General features: G+C 44.8%; 1 protein-coding gene across 1 annotated transcript; it reads left to right on the top strand.

Moving 5' to 3' along the window:
- Positions 1-5,908: 5,908 nt before the first annotated feature.
- LOC307096057 (putative G antigen family E member 3) lies at positions 5,909-21,106 on the top strand (the record flags this gene model as incomplete). The annotated part of the gene is made up of 5 exons (XM_079765635.1): positions 5,909-5,995; positions 6,455-6,575; positions 10,194-10,319; positions 18,224-18,353; positions 21,022-21,106. The coding sequence occupies 5 exons, from the start codon at positions 5,909-5,911 to the stop codon at positions 21,104-21,106; spliced, it is 549 nt and encodes a 182-aa protein (XP_079621761.1).
- Between the last annotated feature and the right edge of the window lie 893 nt (positions 21,107-21,999).

Raw genomic sequence — 21,999 nt, 5'->3', positions numbered from 1 at the left:
CTGTGGCCCTGGCAGGAAAACCTCCACTCCTGTCTCAGGAGCCAATCAGCGCATAGGCTCATACCTGCGCATGCCCATAGCTGCGCGCACGCATTTCAAAGCATGCCCAGTGCTGCGCATGCTCGGAGCTGCGCAGTTCAGACTGTTCCAGACAAGGCCACTTCCGCGCATGTGCCTTTCACCCAAGTTGGTTGTTGCGCATGCGCTTTGCTGTCTGAGTTCGCTGAGGAAAACTGCGCAACAGGCGGTCGTGCTCCTTCCATTTTGGTTCTTTCACGCTGGTTGACATCCAACAGGTAGGTCCACAGAGCAGCCCTCCGGGACTTTACTTAACTATGGCAGACTGTGAGGAGAAGGCCCGCGGGTGTCGGTGGGGGCAGGGCTGCGGGTCCTGTGGCCTCCTAGGAGGAAGGCCCTCGAGGTCAGCGCCTTTGTCCTCTCGGGCATCATGGCCGCCATGGCCCTTGAAGTCCTGGCGTGACCAGGACTAGGAGGGTGCTAGGCCGACCAGGGCAGGGGTCAGATAAAGGGTTTGGGGGACATTATTTCAGGTGTCCGGGTCCCGGAGGCACCAGGAACGGCCCACAGAGCACAGAATCCCCAGTCCTCCTTGGGGCCCTGGGAAGGGGCGGGGCGGGCGGCAAAGGAAGGGCCTAGAAACGGGAATGCTGAGGGCCTGCACCGCCGAGGCCCTGGACCTGCGTCCCCTCCCAGGTGGGTAGCGCCCCAAGCAGAGTCCCGAGGGAGAAACGGGCACCGCCCTCTGTATGGCATCTGGTCACCTGTGCCTCCTGGTAATGCCAAGCAGCACAGGCACATGGAGAGCCCGGAGCCTTCCTGTGCGATCCAGCTGAGCTTCCCTGAGGGGAAATGGGCCTGATCACTGGGAGCGGGGCCACAGCGGTGGGCACTCAAGTGTGGTTTCAAGCGGTATTTTCCCAAATGTCTTCCTCAAGGGGAAGGCAGCTGTGACAGCAGACGTCGTCTTCTCTCGCCTGCTTGAGGTGGTGGCAGTCAGCAGGGCCATGACCTCAGTGGCTTTAAGCCCCTGTATTTGGTACCACCGGAAAGCCTCTGCTCTTTCACTTCCTGACCCTGGGTCTTCTTTTCAACGTGTTTTCAAACTTAAACTAAACTGTACGTTTTAAAAGTATTACTTTTTGGGTCTTTCATTTTTTCCATTCATCTATAAGGTATCCCAAAAACTGTATACACACTTTGACAGCTAGTAACAGTTAAAAGTAAAGAAATTTAGTTTAATAAACACTGCCTTTATGATTATTCAAAGTGTGGCTATACATTTGTGGGGACACCCTGTATGTATCTCTGTTTATGCAAGTCCATGCTGTTTTGATTGCTATGGCTTTGTGGAATGATATCAGGCAGGATGATTCCTCCAACTTTCTTCTTAAAATTGCTGTGGCTATTCCCAGTCTCTTGTGGTTCCATATAAATCTTTGAAATATTTGTTCTAGAAATGCACCATTGGTGTTCTGATAGGAAGTAGGTTGAATCTATAGATTGCTTTGTGCAGTGTGGACATTTTAATGTTGTTAATTCTTCCTGTCCAGGAACATGGTTTCATTTACATTTGGAATCTAATGTACAAAGGGAACAAACAAACAAAATAGAAACGGACTCATACACACAGAAAACAGAGTTACAGCTGTTAGAGGGGAGGGTGTTGGGCTGGGTGAAAAAGGTGAGGGGCTTAACGAAACAAAGAGAAACCTCAAGGACACAGACAGCTGTATGGTTATCACAAGAGGGAAAAGGGGGTGGAGAGGTAGAAGAGGGTAAAGGGGAGATAAATGGTGACAGAAAGAGACTGGACTTTGGGTGATGAACACAATACAACATGCAAAGGATGCATTATAGAATTGTATACATGAAACCTGTGTGATTTTATAAACAAATGCCACCCCAATCCTATCTAATAATCCAATAAAGAGGGAATGTGCTAATTGACCATCACTCCCTCACAAAGATGGCTGCGCGAACTGCTGAGGCCTAGTTCCCATAAAGAGCCTTAATGAGCAATCAGCAGGGACTGAGGCTAAGCACCCCGATTCACAGCGATTGACAGGGGACCTCAAGGTGCGCTTCCTGTGCTGGCACTGGGCTAGGGTACCTCAGCCTGCTCCCCTCACCCCAGCACCAAACCTGAGGATCTCAGGCCTGGTCCCCCACCAGGTGGGGCTTGACAGGGGACCTCAGGACATGCCCCCCATCCAGGGGGTTTGATAGGGGACCTGAGGTTGACCCCCCGCCTGGTACTGGGCTAGGAGACTTGAGACTGCGCCACCCCGCATTGCAGGGCTTTACCGGGAACCTCAGGCCATGCCCCCCACCCAGTGGGTCTTGACTGGGGATCTGCCAGTTGGACATCTTTACCACTGCCATGGAGGTGGGAGTAGGTCCTGCCACCACCTCTGCACTCTCCAGCTGTGAGCCCTGCTTCTGGCTGAGTGGCACTCCCCCTGTAAGAGTGCACTGACCACCAGGGGCAGCTCCTACTTTGAATGTCTTCCCCCCTGGTGGTCAGTGCGCATCATAGTGACTGGTCTTTCCGCTGTTTGATTGATTTGCATATTAGCCTTTTAGTATATAGCCTTATTATATCCAAATGGTTATTTCTAGATAGATTCTAAGTTTCACTATGCACAATCCAATCATTTCTGAATGCTAACAAATTTTTTTCTGTGGTTTTGAAAATTATGCTATGTTGGCCGGTTTTGCTCATTGGTTAGAGTACAGCCCTCAGACTTATTGGTCTTGGAATCAATTCCCTGTCAAGAGTACTTACCAGATTGCAAGTTCTATCCACTTCCCCAGTCTGGTCATATGTGGGAGGCAGTAAATCAATGTGTCTATCTCACATGGCTATTTTTCTCCCTCCCTCCCTGTCTCTCTTTATCTATCCCTCCCTCTCTTACTCCCACCTTCCTTATTCCCCTTCCACTCTCTCTAAAAAACAATGGAAAGAATATCCTCAGGTGAGAATTTTTTCAAAATATGACTGTGTTTCCTTCTCTCGTTTTACAACAACACATTAAGACATGCAGTACAATGTTAATAGAATTGGGATTAGTTTGCCAAATTTGTTGTATTCCTGATAGAAAATGGGAAATTTTTAACATTTCACCATGTTCACAGTGGAGTGAAGGAGGTTCCATTCCAATCCCAGTCTGCTAAGAATTTTAATTTTGAATATATGTTGGCCTATATTCAGAAACTTGTGTATTTGTTGAACTGATCATAGGATTAGTCCTTCCATTAACCTATTAATATGGTGAGTTACATAGATAAGTTCCTAGGGTTAATCACATCTTGTATTGCTTTGAGGGAAGTGCGCTTGGTCATGATATTTTATTCTTGTAATCTGTGTCTTGATGCTTTGTTTAGGTTGTTAATGAATGACCACACGAGCGACATTAGCCCATATTTTATTTGATGTACACTAGCTTCCTGAAAGGAATTGGTAGGTAAAAACTCTTCTTCTGTTCCATGAAACAGTTCTCCACAAGGCTAGGAGAAATGCAGCAATAGGCTTTCTCATGATCAGCTCCATCTGGGCAGCATCTCAGATTTTTACTATCAGAGCCTACTTACAGGGGAGAGACAGAAGGGGATGGTTCAGGTGCCCATCACATCCACCTTTGTAGAATGCACATCTTCCCTGCAAGATACCTCTCTAATGACGCAGTCATTCCGAAAGCTACAGGCTCTAGGTTCTATGCTGATCTCAAACTTATACACCCAGTAAAGTAAAATCATGGCTCTATGGCCTAGATAATTTCAGTCTCTCTTCCATGGTCATGCATAACTTGACCACATCCTCACTTATGTACTTATACCAATAGCTCTATTTATTCAGATTTTTCATACGGGAATAATCAGTCACATTTGTAGAATATATCCTATCCATTCCTACTTCTCTAAGCTGGGTTCTATACATGTATCACCTAATTTAATCCTCACAATTAAGGTGGAACAGGATGTACATGAAACTTGTCATTGAATCCCATTCAAAGCATATTTGGGGTTTCAAGTTCTAAGAAAGAAATCCTGCTTGTTTCTCAATGTAAAAGCTTCTAAAAGTATATACAGGAAAACGGATGTTGTACATGATGACTAGTTATAGGCTGTAAGTGATCTTTGCCTGGCATGTTGTTGGTCTGATTAATGGTATTTAGGGTACAGGATACAGTACTGCTGCACAGCAAGTGACAGAGAACTGAGCCTAAATCGCAGGACCCTTATCTAAGGGTATTGCTAAGCCATACACTGACCGAGTGACCACAGGGATATTCAGAGAAACGGTTACCGTGTGGAGATGTATGCACGGTAACACAAGCAAACAAGTTAAGAAAACAGGGGTGAATGTATTTAATTTATGGTGGTGAGTAAATTCCTTGTATGCATGACACAAATCCGAGACTCAGAAGGAAGTGATTCATCAAAGTATATGTATAAGCATGGTATTAAAATATGTTTTCGTCACGGACATATTTTTGCGACATATTCTCCATGAAGGTTAAACTTAGCGTGTCTGTCCACAAAGTTTCTGGAAGCATAAGAATGATTGGGTTACGGAAAAAATACACTTTAACCCGTTTTCCTATCCAAGCTGGACTAGAGATTTCAATGCTCTGTGGCACAAACTCAAATCCTGTCTCATGATATCAAATTAGGGCGAGTGCTCATGTGTGCGCATGCGCGTGCTCATGCGTATGCGTGCGCGTGCTCATGCGTGCGCGTGCTCATGCGTGCACGTGCTCATGCGTGTGCGTGCTCATGCGTGCGCGTGCTCATGCGTGCGCGTGCTCATGCGTGCGCGTGCTCATAGCTGCGCATGTCCATTGCCGCGCAAGCCCACTGCCGCGCATGTGCATTTTCGCCAATATCCGTTACTGCACATGCGCTTTGCAGTGCAGTTGTGTGAGGAGAGCTCGGCCGTGTTCCTTCCATATTGATTCTTTCTCGCTGGTTGACATCCAACAGGTAGGTCCACACAGCAGCCCTCCGGGACTTTACTTAACTATGGCAGACTGTGAGGAGAAGGCCCGCGGGTTTCGGTGGGGGCAGGGCTGCGGGTCCTGTGGCCTCCTAGGAGGAAGGCCCTCGAGGTCAGCGCCTTTGTCCTCTCGGGCATCATGGCCGCCATGGCCCTTGAAGTCCTGGCGTGACCGGGACTAGGAGGGTGCGGGGCCGACCAGGGCAGGGGTCAGATAAAGGGTTTGGGGGCCATTATTTCAGGTGTCCGGGTCCCGGAGGCACCTGGAACGGCCCACAGAACACAGAATCCCCAGTCCTCCTTGGGGCCCTGGGAAGGGGGACGGGGCGGGCGGCAAAGGAAGGGCCTAGAAACGGGAATGCTGAGGGCCCGCACCGCCGAGGCCCTGGACCTGCGTCCCCTCCGAGGTGGGTAGCGCCCCAAGCAGAGTCCCGAGGGAGAAACGGGCACCGCCCTCGGTATGGCATCTGGTCACCTGTGCCTCCTGGTAATGCCAAGCAGCACAGGCACATGGAGAGCCCGGAGCCTTCCTGTGCGATCCAGCTGAGCTTCCCTGAGGGGAAATGGGCCTGATCACTGGAGCGGGGCCACAGCGGTGGGCACTCAAGTGCGGTTTCAAGCGGTATTTTCCCAAATGTCTTCCTCAAGGGGAAGGCAGCTGTGACAGCAGACGTCGTCTTCTCTCGCCTGCTTGAGGTGGTGGCAGTCAGCAGGGCCATCACCTCAGTGGCTTTAAGCCCCTGTATTGGGGATCACCGGAAAGCCTGTGCTCTTACTTTTAAAGTACTTTCAAAGTTAAAAAAAGAAAATAATCACTTTGCCATGGAAGTGATATAGTTACCCCCTTAAGTACATTTTCCTAATCAAATGGTTCTACTTCCAGTGTGAACTATGAGTCGGAATGTGACATCCAGAGCCGATTGGAGTACAATACTTGTTGAAGATGAAGAGTCGGACCAGCCGATTGGACCTGTGGTTGTGAGTGCTTTGATATTTGAACTGTCTATTATCAGAAACGTATTTTCCTGTAAGTGTTGTTGAATGCCTCTAGGTACAGTGTTAAAAGTTTCCGAGCTGATAAGGGAGTAACATTGGCCCAGGAGGGTTCCTTAGGAAGAAAACCTTGATCCAGGAGGTTTCAACTCTGGAATTGCCAGTGGAAATACCCACTATGGCTCCTTTCTCATCCTTATTAACACAGACTGCCCACATCCATCCCAGGAGAGATTAAAAGAGCTTCAGATTTAGAAGTCCTTGTGGGCAGCTGCTATCAAAGGAACCAGGCAGAGGGAAGAGAAACAATATTAACAATAAATATGTCCTATCTAAAATGCCTTCATTCTTATTCGTGATTATACCTGTGTGTGTATTATGTATATTTTTATGATTGTCATACATTAACAACAAAAGCTTCCATTTACGCACACACACCCCTAGGACCAGCAGCCCAGTGATGAACAACCTAAACAAGAGGAGTCACCCGCTGAGAGTCAGGATGTTACACCTGATGAAGAGAGAGCAGATGCAGGAGCACCTGAGCTTCAAGGTGAAGAGGAAGGTAAGAAAACTGCCTGTGTGGGGCAGGGGGTCTCTCTGACTATCATGTGTTGTGCATACCATAGCGGTTGGAAAGTAAGGATAAAAAAGCTACCCAGGCCGCTGGTGTGCTCACAGGCTGAGCATTAACCTGTGAACCAGGAGGTCATGGTTGAATTCCCCGTCAGGGCATATGCCCACTTTGCAGGCTCCATCCTCATTGTGGGGCATTCAGGAAGTAGCGGATCAGTGATTCTCCCTCATTATTGTTTCTGTGTCTCTCCTTTCCACTTGGAAGTCAGTTAAAATACATCTGTAGATATAAAAACCTAAGTGACCTTCACAATGGAATGACCGGAACAACTGGTCACTCTGACGTGAACTGACCACCAAGGGGCAGACGCCCCAATCGCCAAAGGGGCCTACCAGCCAACTTCCTGGTCCCTATCCCCAGCTGGCAGGTCCCGGTCAACCAATCACAGCCACGCCCTGGGCTGGGACAGGAAACTAGGAGTGGGTGTTTGCAGACACAGATGGCGAGGGAAGGGGGGAGGGAACCACATGGTGGCAGCATGCAGGCAGCGGGGGAAGGAAGAGGTGGAGAGGCAGAGAACCTGATTGGCCCTGATCCCAAGCCAGGCCTACGGACCCCACCCATTCACAAATTTTACGCACCAAGCATCTAGTTTAATTTTAAAATGCAATGCAAAAATTTCCTGGAAATCCTATGCTTCATGTCTTTACCTCAATTATTTGCTTCTCTTAGTATTAGCCCATCCATCTAGGTCTCTCCATGCTGTCACAAATGGCAATATTTCATTCTTTTGTATGGCCTCATAATATTCCAGTGTGTGTGTCTATACCACCATTTTTTATGCACTTGTCTATTGATGGGCACTTGGTTTGCTTCCATATCTTGTATAACACTGTAATGAACACAGGCAAACATATATTCTTTCTGATTACTGTTTTGGAATTCTTCGCATATCTGTTTAGAATTTATAATCACTGGATCATAATGCAGTTCATTTTAACTTTTTTTGAGGACCCTCCATCCAATTTTCCTGAGTGTCTACATAGATCTGCATTGGGCCAACAGTGCACGTGGGTTCCCCTTTCTCCACATCCTCATCACAACATACTGTTTGTGGATTTAGTGATGATGGGCATTCTGACACATAAGAGATTATAGCTCATTGAAGCCTTAATGCGCATTTCTCTGATAACTAGTGACATTGAGCATCTTATCATATTTCTATTGGCCACCTGTAAGCCCTAATAGTCTATTCAGGTCCTCTTACCAGTTTTTATTAGATTTTTTGTTTGTTTTGCTTTTGGTGTTGAGTTATATGACTTCTTTTTTAAATACATATTTTATTGATTTTTACAGACAGGAAGGGAGAGGGATAGAGAGGTATAGAGAGATAGAAACATGGAAGAGATAGAAACGTTGATCAGCTGCTTCCTGTACACCTTCTACTGGGGATGTGCCCGCAACAAAGGTAAATGCCCTTGTTGGTATGGAACCTGGGACCTTTCAGTCCGCAGGCCGACGCTCCATCCACTGAGCCAAACCGGTTACGGCTGTATGACTTCTTTTTAATTTTTAGATATTGACACCTTATTGAATGTATAATTGGAGAATATCTTCACCCATTCAGTAGGCTGCCTTTCCACTTTTTATCCTATACTTTGCTATTCAAACCCCTTTTAATGTCTGATCCAGGCGTCCTCAGACTACCGCCCGCGGGCCACATGCACGTGTTTTGGCCGTTTCGTTATTTTATTTCAAAATAAGATATATGCATTGTGCATATATCTTTGTTCATAGTGTGTGTTTTTTTAAACTATAGTCTGGCCCTCCAACGGTCTGAGGGACAGTGAACTGGCCCCCTGTTTTAAAAAGTTTGAGGACCCCTGGTCTGATCTATCTCCTGGAGAACATAGATCGTAAAAAATACTGCTGAGGGAAATGTAAGAGATTTTGCTGCTTCTGTTTTCTTCTAGGAGGTTCATGGTTTTAAGTCCTACATTTAAATCTTTAACACATTTTGTGTTTATTCTTGTGTATACGGTGTAAGAAGTTGGTCTAGTTTATTTTTGTACATGTATCTGTCCAATTTTGCCAACTCCCTTTATATCATTACATGTTTTATCCTCCTTTTTCAAATATTAATAGACCATAGAGACATGGGTTTGGTTCTGGGATCTCTGTTCTATCCCCTTGATCTATATTTTCTGTGCTTTAAATTCCTTCTATAAGGGAAATGCTTTTGGTTTCTCCCAGGTGAGTATATTAGCTTTGGATTTTTCATATATAGCCTTTTTATGATAAATTATGTTTTCTTTATTCCCGATTTGCTAACAGTTTCTATCATAAGTGGGTACTGGATTTTATCAATTTTTTTTTTTTTTTTTGCTGTATGTATTGACTTGTTCACATAATCTTTCGCCTTCATTTTGTTTTTGTTGAGTACCACATTAATTGATTTGTGGGTATTGTACTGAACTTGCATCCCAGGAGTAAATGCCTCTTGATCAGGGAATATGATGTTTTTATTTATTGAGCAGTTTTGCTTGCCTATATTTGGTTGAGGATCTTTGCCCTTGGGTCCGGGTGAGGCCACGCGCCCCTGGGTCCGGGTGAAGCTAGATCCCGGGTCCAGGTGAGGCCATGTGCCCCTGGATCCGGGTGAGGCCATGCGCCCCTGGTTCCGGGTGAAGCTGGATCCCGGGTCCAGGTGAGGCCATGTGCCCCTGGATCCGGGTGAGGCTGGATCCCGGGTTCGGGTGAGGCCGTGTGCCCCTGGATCCGGGTGAGGCTGGGTCCCTGGTCCGGGGGAAGCTGCGCGCTCCTGGGTCCAGGTGAGGCCACGCACCCCCTGGGTCCGGGTGAAGCCGTGCCCCTTGGTCCGGCCGAGACCCAACCGGAGGGAATTGAACCTGCATTACCACCATTTGTCCACCATCCAGAGTTGAAGGGTCAGTGCCGACATGTACACATAAGGAACTGGTGGACATTGATATTGGGTCTCAAAAGAACTCTTGGTCCAGAAAGAAACTCACTACAGACTGATTCATTTGCCTGTCAGCATAACTATTATTGCTCATCTCACATTCGGTTCATATAAGTATATCTCTAGTGACACATGATCTCGCTCATCTAGGGGAAATGATGAACAACATAGACTGATGAAAAAGAACAGAACCAGAAACAAGGAGGCATCGATCGGACCATCGGGCCTCAGAGGGAGGATAGGGGAGGGTGGGGGGAGGGTGGAGAGATCAACCAAAGGACTTGTGTGCATGCATATGAGCCTAACCAATGGTTAAGTTCTACAGGGGGTTGGGGCATCCGTGGGGAGGGGTGTGGGATGGGAATGGGGGGATGAGGACAAATATGTGACACCTTAATCAATAAAGAAATTTAAATAAATAAATAAATAAATAAAAATAAAAAATAAAAATAAAACAAGTTTCATACTACACAAAAACCAGGATGTAAAGTTCATCTTTCTATCACATATTATTACACTAGATTACAGGCTTTTTTTTTTTCATGTAACTCAAGAAATGAATATTACCTTTTCCTAATTTATTTGTCATGTTTACTGCTGAAATTGATAACTTTCTATTTAAGGGAATGACCTGGAAGCTGATACCGAAGACCTGGTGATACTAATGACTAGGGGCGAACGTGGAGATAATCCTGAAGTCATGGGGCAACCTTATGCAAATCCACAGCCCATTGAAATGCTGGAAGCAGGTATATTAGTCATTAAGAATGCAATTTATGTGTTTTCTGATTTTCACAATATTATACCTTTAATAACCAAAAATAACAAACATATTTTTACATGAGTAGACTCACATAGAATGATATTTTTAACATTCCTTCAGACCCCAAAATAAATGACTGCCTGACTTATAGATAATCAGATAGAGACACACACTGGTTTGCAGGCAAATTGCATTATAAAACATGAAAACATTTTCTTACTTCTGAGTACAAGTACTTGAAACCACAGCTAATAAATCTTGGATTCTCTTATGATTTCTGCAGATAAAGCATTTGAAATAATTATCAGCTGTATGAAATATACAGACACACTGAAGTAGATTGTCCTACCAGCTTTAATATAATTTGTAACATTTTAGAAGAGTTCTTAATTTCAAAACTGATATATGCTCTTACATAATGAATTCAAATAAAATATATTAATTTTCAATGATCATCCTTGGATACTCTAGTTGTATTCGAAAGAATACAAAGATACTTTAATTTTATGACTTGGTTGTCATAAATTATCTTCCTGAGTCACATTTAAACACCTGACCTGAAATCGCATAACTACTAAAATAATGAGTAATCACTCCACTGATGTTTCTTTTTCTATGTGTAGACATGGATACCTGTTCTTAGATTCTGTCAAATTTTGAATTCTTCTGTCTCTAAAAAACAATTGCATTTTAGTACTTTCCCCAATGAAGCATCAAGTGATTGAATTATGAAGTACCAAGAAATAGTCCAGTTTTCATTTTCTCTGATCAGGTAGAGAGGGTGAAGGCGATCATCAATGCTCAGGGCAGTTGTGAGTAAGACACCTATGCTAAGCATGCTCACTGTCACCACTGTCAAATTTAATGAGTTACTGTTCCTTATAGAAATACAGGTACTATGAGATAATGTTTTGTAGTCATATCAAATATGGCATATTTACCACTGAAATTGATAAAACTTTTAAGGGCCTGTCCTGGAAGCTGATCTCCACGAATTGACTCAGCCAAAGACTGACGGTGAGGACAGAGATGGGCTTGAAGTAAAGGGGGAGATGTTACTAAATCTAGAGCACATTTACGTGCCAGAAGCAGATATGTTATTTATTAAGAATGCAATTACACAGACAGTAAAGCATCAAACAGACTGTCAAATTACAGCAGGAAGGTTAGGGAGAGGTGGGGGAGATAACAGATCAACTGAAGGACTTGTATGCATGCATATAAGCATAACCAATGGACCCAAAAACGCTGGGGGATGAGGGCATGTATGGGAGTGGGGTGGGGGTGGGCAATGGTAAGATATGTACACATGTAATACCTTAATAAAAAAAATGAAAAAAATGTGCTACAGATAAACATAAATAAATAAATAAACATAAGGAGAAAGGAACAAAGAAATTAAACTGAGGAGAAAAGATATGGTAAGTAATACGAGTATAAACCTTAAGGAAAATGAAAACTAATGCAATTAATAAATAAAAAAATGGCTCTTACGAAAGATACGTAAGAAAAGATTCCATTAGTTACGTAATCTTGAGGAAAATGAAAAAAGCCTAAGTGTACACAATAAGGAACATGAACAGCAAACCAACTGTTCAAGATACTGAGTATTTTATAAAATTGAAAATAAAGATATTCTTGAACTCTAAATTAATATTTTCAGAATATGGATGGGATGGTTCGTTGACCAGGAAAACATATTTTATCTAATATAATCCAGTAGCAACTGAACATCTAAAAATAGAATATACCATGGGAAAATTTCAGAAATTAGTTCAGATTGTCCATCCTAAGCTCTTTTAATTAATGACATGATAATATATACATGAAACTTGATGAGAACATATCTTAAGCATTCTCAGCACAAAAAATAAAAGTTAACTAGGCAAGTTGAGGGATGGGTTAATGACATACATTTACCTTAGTAATCATACCACAATGCATACTATAGCAAATCACCATGTTTTACTCTTTCAATATATACAATATTTTTTAACTATTCCTCTTTAAAGTATTTAGAAAGCAATGAATTTTAGAAACCAAAGTCTTTTTACTTGTCTAGGTATCTTTCTCATTCCCTCATTCTTCCTTCCCCTCTGCTTCCTCCTCCCACTATTCATTCATTCATTCTTTACGTGTGTGTGTCTGTGTGTGTGTCGGGGTGTGTGTTTGTGTTTGTGTGTGTGTGTGTGTGTGTGTGTGTGTGTGTGTGTGTGTGTGTTGTCTTTATGGTTGTTTTTCTGTATTACTGTAAGGCATTATATAAATACGCTTCACATTTTGGTATAAAAAAATGATACTACTGACGTAAAATTCGTGTGATTGTAAAAGTGATTATACAAATTGAAACTCATACAGAGTGAGAAAAGCATTATTTCTAATCACACTAGATCTACAGATGGAATTGGGGATACGTGGCTACCCTATTTAAACAATTGCATAAAAGGGCTAAATGAGTCCAGAAAAACATTTTTGCGTTTCATGCATCATAAGGAAGAAGCAAAGGCAGTACAGGCCTTTCTGTTTACTTCACATAGGCAGGAGTAAATGTGACAATTCTGTTTTAGCTATCTTATATTCAGAATAGTATTTCAAATCGAAGCATTTCTTGTAAATTTTTTTTTGTTTCTTAGGGGTTTTCTGTTGGATGGTGTTCAGATTCTTCAAAAAGTTTACACATTTCTTGCTTACTACTTAAAACCACCTTTTAATATGTTCATTTCATTTCCTGTGCTCTGAACTGGAACGGTCTTTTTTGTTTCTGAGCACCAATAGAAAGAGTGGTGTGATTAATCAATATTGGTAAAATGTGTGCATGGAAGTCTGTCTTATAAAACCTAAACTTTGTCCTTTGTGTACCTTTAATGTCATCTAAATATAATGAGACTAAGGAATGTTCACACCAGTTCTTTTTCCTTGCAGGAGAAGGGAAACCACCCGTTTAAAGGAAGATGATCTGAAGGCACACAGATTATTCTAAAGTTGGATCCTAATTGTTAAAGTTATCTCAATAAAGTTTTGCAGCATTATCCAAGGAATCTTGCAAATCTTTCGTGAAGCATATTCCTAAAAACTTGATGCTATTGAAAATTATGTCATTTTCTGATGTTTCATACTACAATTGAGCTTTCTCATGCAGATATATTTGTACATTGGTATTCTCTCCAGCAACCTTGTTATATATGACTAGAGGCCTGGTGCAATAAATTCGTGAACTCGGGGGTGGGTCCCTCATCATGGCCTGCGCCCTCTCGCAGACCAGTAGCCCTTGGGTGATGTCCAACTGAGCTGGCAATTGGACATCCTTTCCGCTGCCATGGAAGTGGGAGAGGCTCCCGCCACCACCTCTGCACTCGCCAGCTGTGAGCCCTGCTTCTGGGTGAGTGGCATTCCCCCTGTGGGAGTGCACTGACCACCAGGGGAAGCTTCTACGTTGAGTGTCTTCCCCGTGGTGGTCAGTGAGCATCATAGTAACCTGTCGTTCTGCTGTTTGGTCGATTGGCATATTAGCCTTTTATTATAGACGATTATTGTTTCCAAATGGTTATTTCCAGATAGAGTCTAAGTTTCACTATGCACAATCCAATCATTTCTGAATGCTAACAAATTTTTTCTGTGTTTTTTAAAATTACACTATATTGGCCGGTTTGCTTATTGGTTAGAGTGTCATCCCTCACACTTACGGGACATGGAATCAATTCCCCGTCAAGAGTACTTACCACATTGCAGGTTCTATCCCCTGCCCCAGTCTGGTCATATGTGGGAGGCAGTCACTCAATGTGTCTATCTCACATGGTTATTTTTTTCTCTCTCTCTATCTGTTTCATTTTCCCTCCCTCGGTAAGTCCCTCCGCCCTTATCCCCCTTCCACTCTCTCTAAAAAAGCAATTGAAAGAATATCCTCAGGTGAGAATTTTTTCAAAATATGCCTTTGTTTCCTTCTCTCGTTTTACAACAATACATTGAGACATGCACTACAATGTTAATAGAATTGGGATTAGTTTGCCAAACTTCTTATTCTTAATAGGCGATGGGAAATTTTTAACATTTCACCATGTTCACAGTGGAGTGAACGAGGTTCCAATCCAATCCCAGTCTGCTAAGAATTTTAATTTTGAATATATGTTGACCTCTATCAGAAACTTGTGTATTTGTTGAACTATTCATAGGATTGTTCCTTGCATTAATCTGTTAATATGGTGAGTTACATTGATAAGTTCCCAGGGTTAATCAAATCTTGTATTGCTTTGAGGGAAGGACGCTTGATCATGATATTTTATTTTTGTAATCTCTGTCTTGATGCTTTGTGTAGGTTGTTTATGAATGACCACACGAGCGACATTAGCCCATATTTTATTTGATGTACACTAGCTTCCTGAAAGGAATTGATAGGTAAAAACTCTTCTTCTGTTCCATGAAACAGTTCTCCACAAGGCTAGGAGAAATGCAGCAATAGACATTCTCATGATCAGCTCCATCTGGGCAGCATCTCAGATTTTTAGTATCAGAGCCTACTTACAGGGGAGAGACAGAAGGGGATGGTTCAGGTGCCCATCACATCCACCTTTGTAGAATGCACATCTTCCCTGCAAGATACCTCTCAAATGACGCAGTCATTCGGAAAGGTACAGGCTCTAGGTTCTATGCTGATCTCAAACTTATACACCCAGTAAAGTATAATCATGGCTGTAAGGCCGAGATAATTTCAGTCTCTCCTCCATGGTCATGAATGACTTGACCACATCCTCATTTATGTACTTATCCAAATAGCTCCATTTATTCAGATTTTTCATAACGGGAATAATCAGTCACATTTATAGAATATATACTATCCATTCCAACTTCTCTAAGCTGGGTTCCATACATGTATCACCTAAATTAATCCTCACATTAAGGTGGAACGGGATGTACACAAAACATGTCATTGAATCCCATTCAAAGCATGTTTGGGGATTCAAGTTCTAAGTAAGAAATCCTTCTTGTTTCTCAATGTAAAAGCTTCTAAAAGTGTATACAGGAAAACGGATGTTGTACATGATGATTAGTTATAGGCTGTAAGTGATCTTTGCCTAGCATGTTGTAGGTCTGATTAATGGGACTTAGAGTACAGGATGCAGTACTGCTGCACAGCAAGTGACAGAGAACTGAGCCTAAATCCAGCACCGTTATCTAAGGGTATTGCTAAGCCATACACTGACCGAATGACCACAGGTATACTCAGAGAAACGGTTACCGTCTGGTGATGTATGCACGGTAACACAAGCAAACAAGTTAAGAAAACAGGGGTGAATGTATTTCGTTTATGGAAGTGAACGAATTCCTTGTATGCATGACACAAATCCCAAACTCAGAAGGCAGCGATTCGTCAAAGTATACGTGTAAACATGGTATTAAAATACGTTTCTGTGACGGCCATGTATTTGAAACATAGTCTCCATGAAGGTTGTTACACTTAGCGTGTCTGTCCACAAAGTTTCTGAAAGCATAAGAATGATTGGGGGTAGGAAAAACCACACTTGGTGCCATTTCCTTGACCAGGGCTGACCTAGAGAGGTCAATGCTCTGTGGCCCTGGCAGGAAAACCTCCACTCCTGTCTCAGGAGCCAATCAGCGCATAAGCTCATACCTGCGCATGCCCATAGCTGCGCGCGCGCATTTCAAAGCATGCCCAGTGCTGCGCATGCTCGGAGCTGCGCAGTTCAGACTGTTCCAGACGAGGCCACTTCCGCGCATGTGCCTTTCACCCAAGTTGGTTGTTGCGCATGCGCTTTGCTGTCTGAGTTCGCTGAGGAGAACTGCGCAACAGGTGGCCGCGTTCCTTCCATTTTGGTTCTTTCTGGCTGGTTGACATCCAACAGGTAGGTCCACACAGCAGCCCTCCGGGACTTTACTTAACTATGGCAGACTGTGAGGAGAAGGCCCGCGGGTTTCGGTGGGGGCAGGGCTGCGGGTCCTGTGGCCTCCTAGGAGGAAGGCCCTCGAGGTCAGCGCCTTTGTCCTCTCGGGCATCATGGCCGCCATGGCCCTTGAAGTCCTGGCGTGACCGGGACTAGGAGGGTGCGGGGCAGACCAGGGCAGGGGTCAGATAAAGGGTTTGGGGGCCATTATTTCAGGTGTCCGGGTCCCGGAGGCACCGGGACGGCCCACAGAGCACAGAATCCCCAGTCCTCCTTGGGGCCCTGGGAAGGGGGGCGGGGCGGGGCGGGGCGGGCGGCAAAGGAAGGGCCTAGAAACGGGAATGCTGAGGGCCTGCACCGCTGAGGCCCTGGACCTGCGTCCCCTCCGAGGTGGGTAGCGCCCCAAGCAGAGTCCCGAGGGAGAAACGGGCACCGCCCTCGGTATGGCATCTGGTCACCTGTGCCTCCGGGTAATGCCAAGCAGCACAGGCACATGGAGAGCCCGGAGCCCTCCTGTGCGATCCAGCTGAGCTTCCCTGAGGGGAAATGGGCCTGATCACTGGAGCGGGGCCACAGCGGGGGTCACTCAAGTGTGGTTTCAAGCAGTATTTTCCCAAATGTCTTCCTCAAGGGGAAGGCAGCTGTGACAGCAGACGTCGTCTTCTCTCGCCTGCTTGAGGTGGTGGCAGTCAGCAGGGCCATGACCTCAGTGGCTTTAAGCCCCTGTATTTGGTACCACCGGAAAGCCTGTGCTCTTTCACTTCCTCACCCTGGGTCTTCTTTTCAACGTGTTTTCAATCTTAAACTAAACTGTACGTTTTAAAAGTATTACTTTTTGGGTCTTTCATTTTTTCCATTCATCTATAAGGTATCCCAAAAACTGTATACACACTTTGACAGCTAGTAACAGTTAAAAGTAAATAAATTTAGTTTAATAAACACTGCCTTTATGATTATTCAAAGTGTGGCTATACATTTGTGGGGACACCCTGTATGTATCTCTGTTTATGCAAGTCCATGCTGTTTTGATTGCTATGGCTTTGTGGAATGATATCAGGCAGGATGATTCCTCCAACTTTCTTCTTAAAATTGCTGTGGCTATTCCCAGTCTCTTGTGGTTCCATATAAATCTTTGAAATATTTGTTCTAGAAATGCACCATTGGTGTTCTGATAGGAAGTAGGTTGAATCTATAGATTGCTTTGTGCAGTATGGACATTTTAATGTTGTTAATTCTTCCTGTCCAGGAACATGGTTTCATTTACATTTGGAATCTAATGTACAAAGGGAACAAACAAACAAAATAGAAACGGACTCATAGACACAGGAAACAGAGTTACAGCTGTTAGAGGGGAGGGTGTTGGGCTGGGTGAAAAAGGTGAGGGGCTTAACGAAACAAAGAGAAACCTCAAGGACACAGACAGCTGTATGGTTATCACAAGAGGGAAAAGGGGGTGGGAGAGGTAGAAGAGGGTGAAGGGGAGATAAATGGTGACAGAAAGAGACTGGACTTTGGGTGATGAACACAATACAACATGCAAAGGATGCATTATAGAATTGTATACATGAAACCTGTGTGATTTTATAAACAAATGCCACCCCAATCCTATCTAATAATCCAATAAAGAGGGAATATGCTAATTGACCCTCACTCCCTCACAAAGATGGCTGCGCGAACTGCTGAGGCCTAGTTCCCATAAAGAGCCTTAATGAGCAATCAGCAGGGACTGAGGCTAAACACCCCGATTCACAGCGATTGACAGGGGACCTCAAGGTGCGCTTCCTGTGCTGGCGCTGGGCTAGGGTACCTCAGCTTCCTCCCCTCACCCCAGCACCAAACCTGAGGATCTCAGGCCTGGTCCCCCACCAGGTGGGGCTTGACAGGGGACCTCAGGACATGCCCCCCATCCAGGGGGTTTGATAGGGGACCTGAGGTTGACCCCCCGCCTGGTACTGGGCTAGGAGACTTGAGACTGCGCCACCCCGCATTGCAGGGCTTTACCGGGAACCTCAGGCCATGCCCCCCACCCAGTGGGTCTTGACTGGGGATCTGCCAGTTGGACATCTTTACCACTGCCATGGAGCTGGGAGCAGGTCCCGCCACCACCTCTGCACTCGCCAGCTGTGAGCCCGGCTTCTGAGTGAGTGGCACTCCCCCTGTAAGAGTGCACTGACCACCAGGGGGCAGCTCCTACTTTGAATGTCTTCCCCCCTGGTGGTCAGTGCGCATCATAGTGACTGGTCTTTCTGCTGTTTGGTTGATTTGCATATTAGCCTTTTAGTATATAGCCTTATTATATCCAAATGGTTATTTCTAGATAGATTCTAAGTTTCACTATGCACAATCCAATCATTTCTGAATGCTAACAAATTTTTTTCTGTGGTTTTGAAAATTATGCTATGTTGGCCGGTTTTGCTCATTGGTTAGAGTACAGCCCTCAGACTTATTGGTCTTGGAATCCATTCCCTGTCAAGAGTACTTACCAGATTGCAAGTTCTATCCGCTTCCCCAGTCTGGTCATATGTGGGAGGCAGTCAATCAATGTGTCTATCTCACATGGCTATTTTTCTCCCTCCCTCCCTGTCTCTCTTTATCTATCCCTCCCTCTCTTACTCCCACCTTCCTTATTCCCCTTCCACTCTCTCTAAAAAACAATGGAAAGAATATCCTCAGGTGAGAATTTTTTCAAAATATGACTGTGTTTCCTTCTCTCGTTTTACAACAACACATTGAGACATGCAGTACAATGTTAATAGAATTGGGATTAGTTTGCCAAATTTGTTGTATTCCTGATAGAAAATGGGAAATTTTTAACATTTCACCATGTTCACAGTGGAGTGAAGGAGGTTCCATTCCAATCCCAGTCTGCTAAGAATTTTAATTTTAAATATATGTTGGCCTATATTCAGAAACTTGTGTATTTGTTGAACTGATCATAGGATTGGTCCTTCCATTAACCTATTAATATGGTGAGTTACATAGATAAGTTCCTAGGGTTAATCACATCTTGTATTGCTTTGAGGGAAGTGCGCTTGGTCATGATATTTTATTCTTGTAATCTGTGTCTTGATGCTTTGTTTAGGTTGTTAATGAATGACCACACGAGCGACATTACCCCATATTTTATTTGATGTACACTAGCTTCCTGAAAGGAATTGGTAGGTAAAAACTCTTCTTCTGTTCCATGAAACAGTTCTCCACAAGGCTAGGAGAAATGCAGCAATAGGCTTTCTCATGATCAGCTCTATCTGGGCAGCATCTCAGATTTTTAGTATCAGAGCCTACTTACAGGGGAGAGACAGAAGGGGATGGTTCAGGTGCCCATCACATCAACCTTTGTAGAATGCACATCTTCCCTGCAAGATACCTCTCTAATGATGCAGTCATTCCGAAAGCTACAGGCTCTAGGTTCTATGCTGATCTCAAACTTATACACCCAGTAAAGTAAAATCATGGCTCTATGGCCTAGATAATTTCAATGTCTCCTTTATGGTCATGCATAACTTGACCACATCCTCACTTATGTACTTATACCAATAGCTCCATTTACTCAGATTTTTCATAACGGGAATAATCCGTCACATTTATAGAATATATCCTATCCATTCCTACTTCTCTAAGCTGGGTTCCATAGTTGTATCACCTAATTTAATCCTCACAATTAAGGTGGAACAGAGTGTACACAAAACTTGTCATTGAATCTCATTCAAAGCAGATTTGGGGATTGAAGTTGTAAGTTAGAAATCCTTGTTTCTCAATGTAAAACCTTATAAAAGTTTTGTACACAGGAAAGCGGATGTTGTACATGATGACTAGTGATAGACTATAAGTGATCATTGCCTAGCAAGTTGTTGGTCTGATTAATGGTATTTAGGGTACAGGATGCAGTACTGCTGCACAGCAAGTGACAGAGAACTGAGCCTAAATCCAGCACCGTTATCTAAGGGTATTGCTAAGCCATACACTGACCGAGTGACCACAGGGATATTCAGAGAAACGGTTACCGTCTGGAGATGTATGCACGGTAACACAAGCAAACAAGTTAAGAAAACAGGGGTGAATGTATTTAATTTATGGTGGTGAGCAAATTCCTTGTATGCATGACACAAATCCGAGACTCAGAAGGAAGTGATTCATCAAAGTATATGTGTAAGCATGGTATTAAAATATGTTTTCGTCACGGACATATTTTTGCGACATATTCTCCATGAAGGTTAAACTTAGCGTGTCTGTCCACAAAGTTTCTGGAAGCATAAGAATGATTGGGTTACGGGAAAAAATACACTTTAACCCGTTTTCCTATCCAAGCTGGACTAGAGATTTCAATGCTCTGTGGCACAAACTCAAATCCTGTCTCATGATAACAAATTAGTGCGAGTGCTCATGTGGGCGCATGCGGGTGCTCATGCGTATGCGTGCGCGTGCTCATGCGTGTGCGTGCTCATGCGTGCACGTGCTCATGCGTGTGCGTGCTCATGCGTGCGCGTGCTCATGCGTGCGCGTGCTCATAGCTGCGCATGTCCATTGCCGCGCAAGTCCATTGCCGCGCAAGCCCACTGCCGCGCATGTGCATTTTCGCCAATATCCGTTACTGCACATGCGCTTTGCAGTGCAGTTGTGTGAGGAGAGCTCGGCCGTGTTCCTTCCATTTTGGTTCTTTCACGCTGGTTGACATCCAACGGGTAGGTCCACAGAGCAGCCCTCCGGGACTTTACTTAACTATGGCAGACTGTGAGGAGAAGGCCCGCGGGTGTCGGTGGGGGCAGGGCTGCGGGTCCTGTGGCCTCCTAGGAGGAAGGCCCTCGAGGTCAGCGCCTTTGTCCTCTCGGGCATCATGGCGGCCATGGCCTTGAAGTCCTGGCGTGACCTGGACTAGGCGGGTGCGGGGCCGACCAGGGCAGGGGTCAGATAAAGGGTTTGGGGGACATTATTTCAGGTGTCCGGGTCCCGGAGGCACCAGGAACGGCCCACAGAGCACAGAATCCCCAGTCCTCCTTGGGGCCCTGGGAAGGGGGGCGGGGCGGGCGGCAAAGGAAGGGCCTAGAAACGGGAATGCTGAGGGCCCGCACCGCTGAGGCCCTGGACCTGCGTCCCCTCCCAGGTGGGTAGCGCCCCAAGCAGAGTCCCGAGGCAGAAACGGGCACCGCCCTCGGTATGGCATCTGGTCACCTGTGCCTCCTGGTAATGCCAAGCAGCACAGGCACATGGAGAGCCCGGAGCCTTCCTGTGCGATCCAGCTGAGCTTCCCTGAGGGGAAATGGGCCTGATCACTGGGAGCGGGGCCACAGCGGTGGGCACTCAAGTGCGGTTTCAAGCGGTATTTTCCCAAATGTCTTCCTCAAGGGGAAGGCAGCTGTGACAGCAGACGTCGTCTTCTCTCGCCTGCTTGAGGTGGTGGCAGTCAGCAGGGCCATCACCTCAGTGGCTTTAAGCCCCTGTATTTGCGACCACCGGAAAGCCTGTGCTCTTACTTTTAAAGTACTTTCAAAATTAAAAAAAGAAAATAATCATTTTGCCATGGAAGTGAAATAGTTACCCCCTTAAGTACATTTTCCTAATCAAATGGTTCTACTTCCAGTGTGAACTATGAGTCGGAATGTGACATCCAGAGCCGATTGGAGTACAATTCTAGTTGAAGATGAAGAGACGGACCAGCCGATTGGACCTGTGGTTGTGAGTGCTTTGATATTTGAACTGTCTATTACCAGAAACGTATTTTCCTGTAAGTGTTGTTGAATGCCTCTAGGTACAGTGTTAAAAGTTTCTGAG

Source organism: Cnephaeus nilssonii, assembly GCF_951640355.1.
Source record: "Cnephaeus nilssonii genome assembly, chromosome: X".
Taxonomy (NCBI): Eukaryota; Metazoa; Chordata; class Mammalia; order Chiroptera; family Vespertilionidae; genus Cnephaeus; species Cnephaeus nilssonii.
This window is presented reverse-complemented; position numbering and strand designations above follow the sequence as displayed.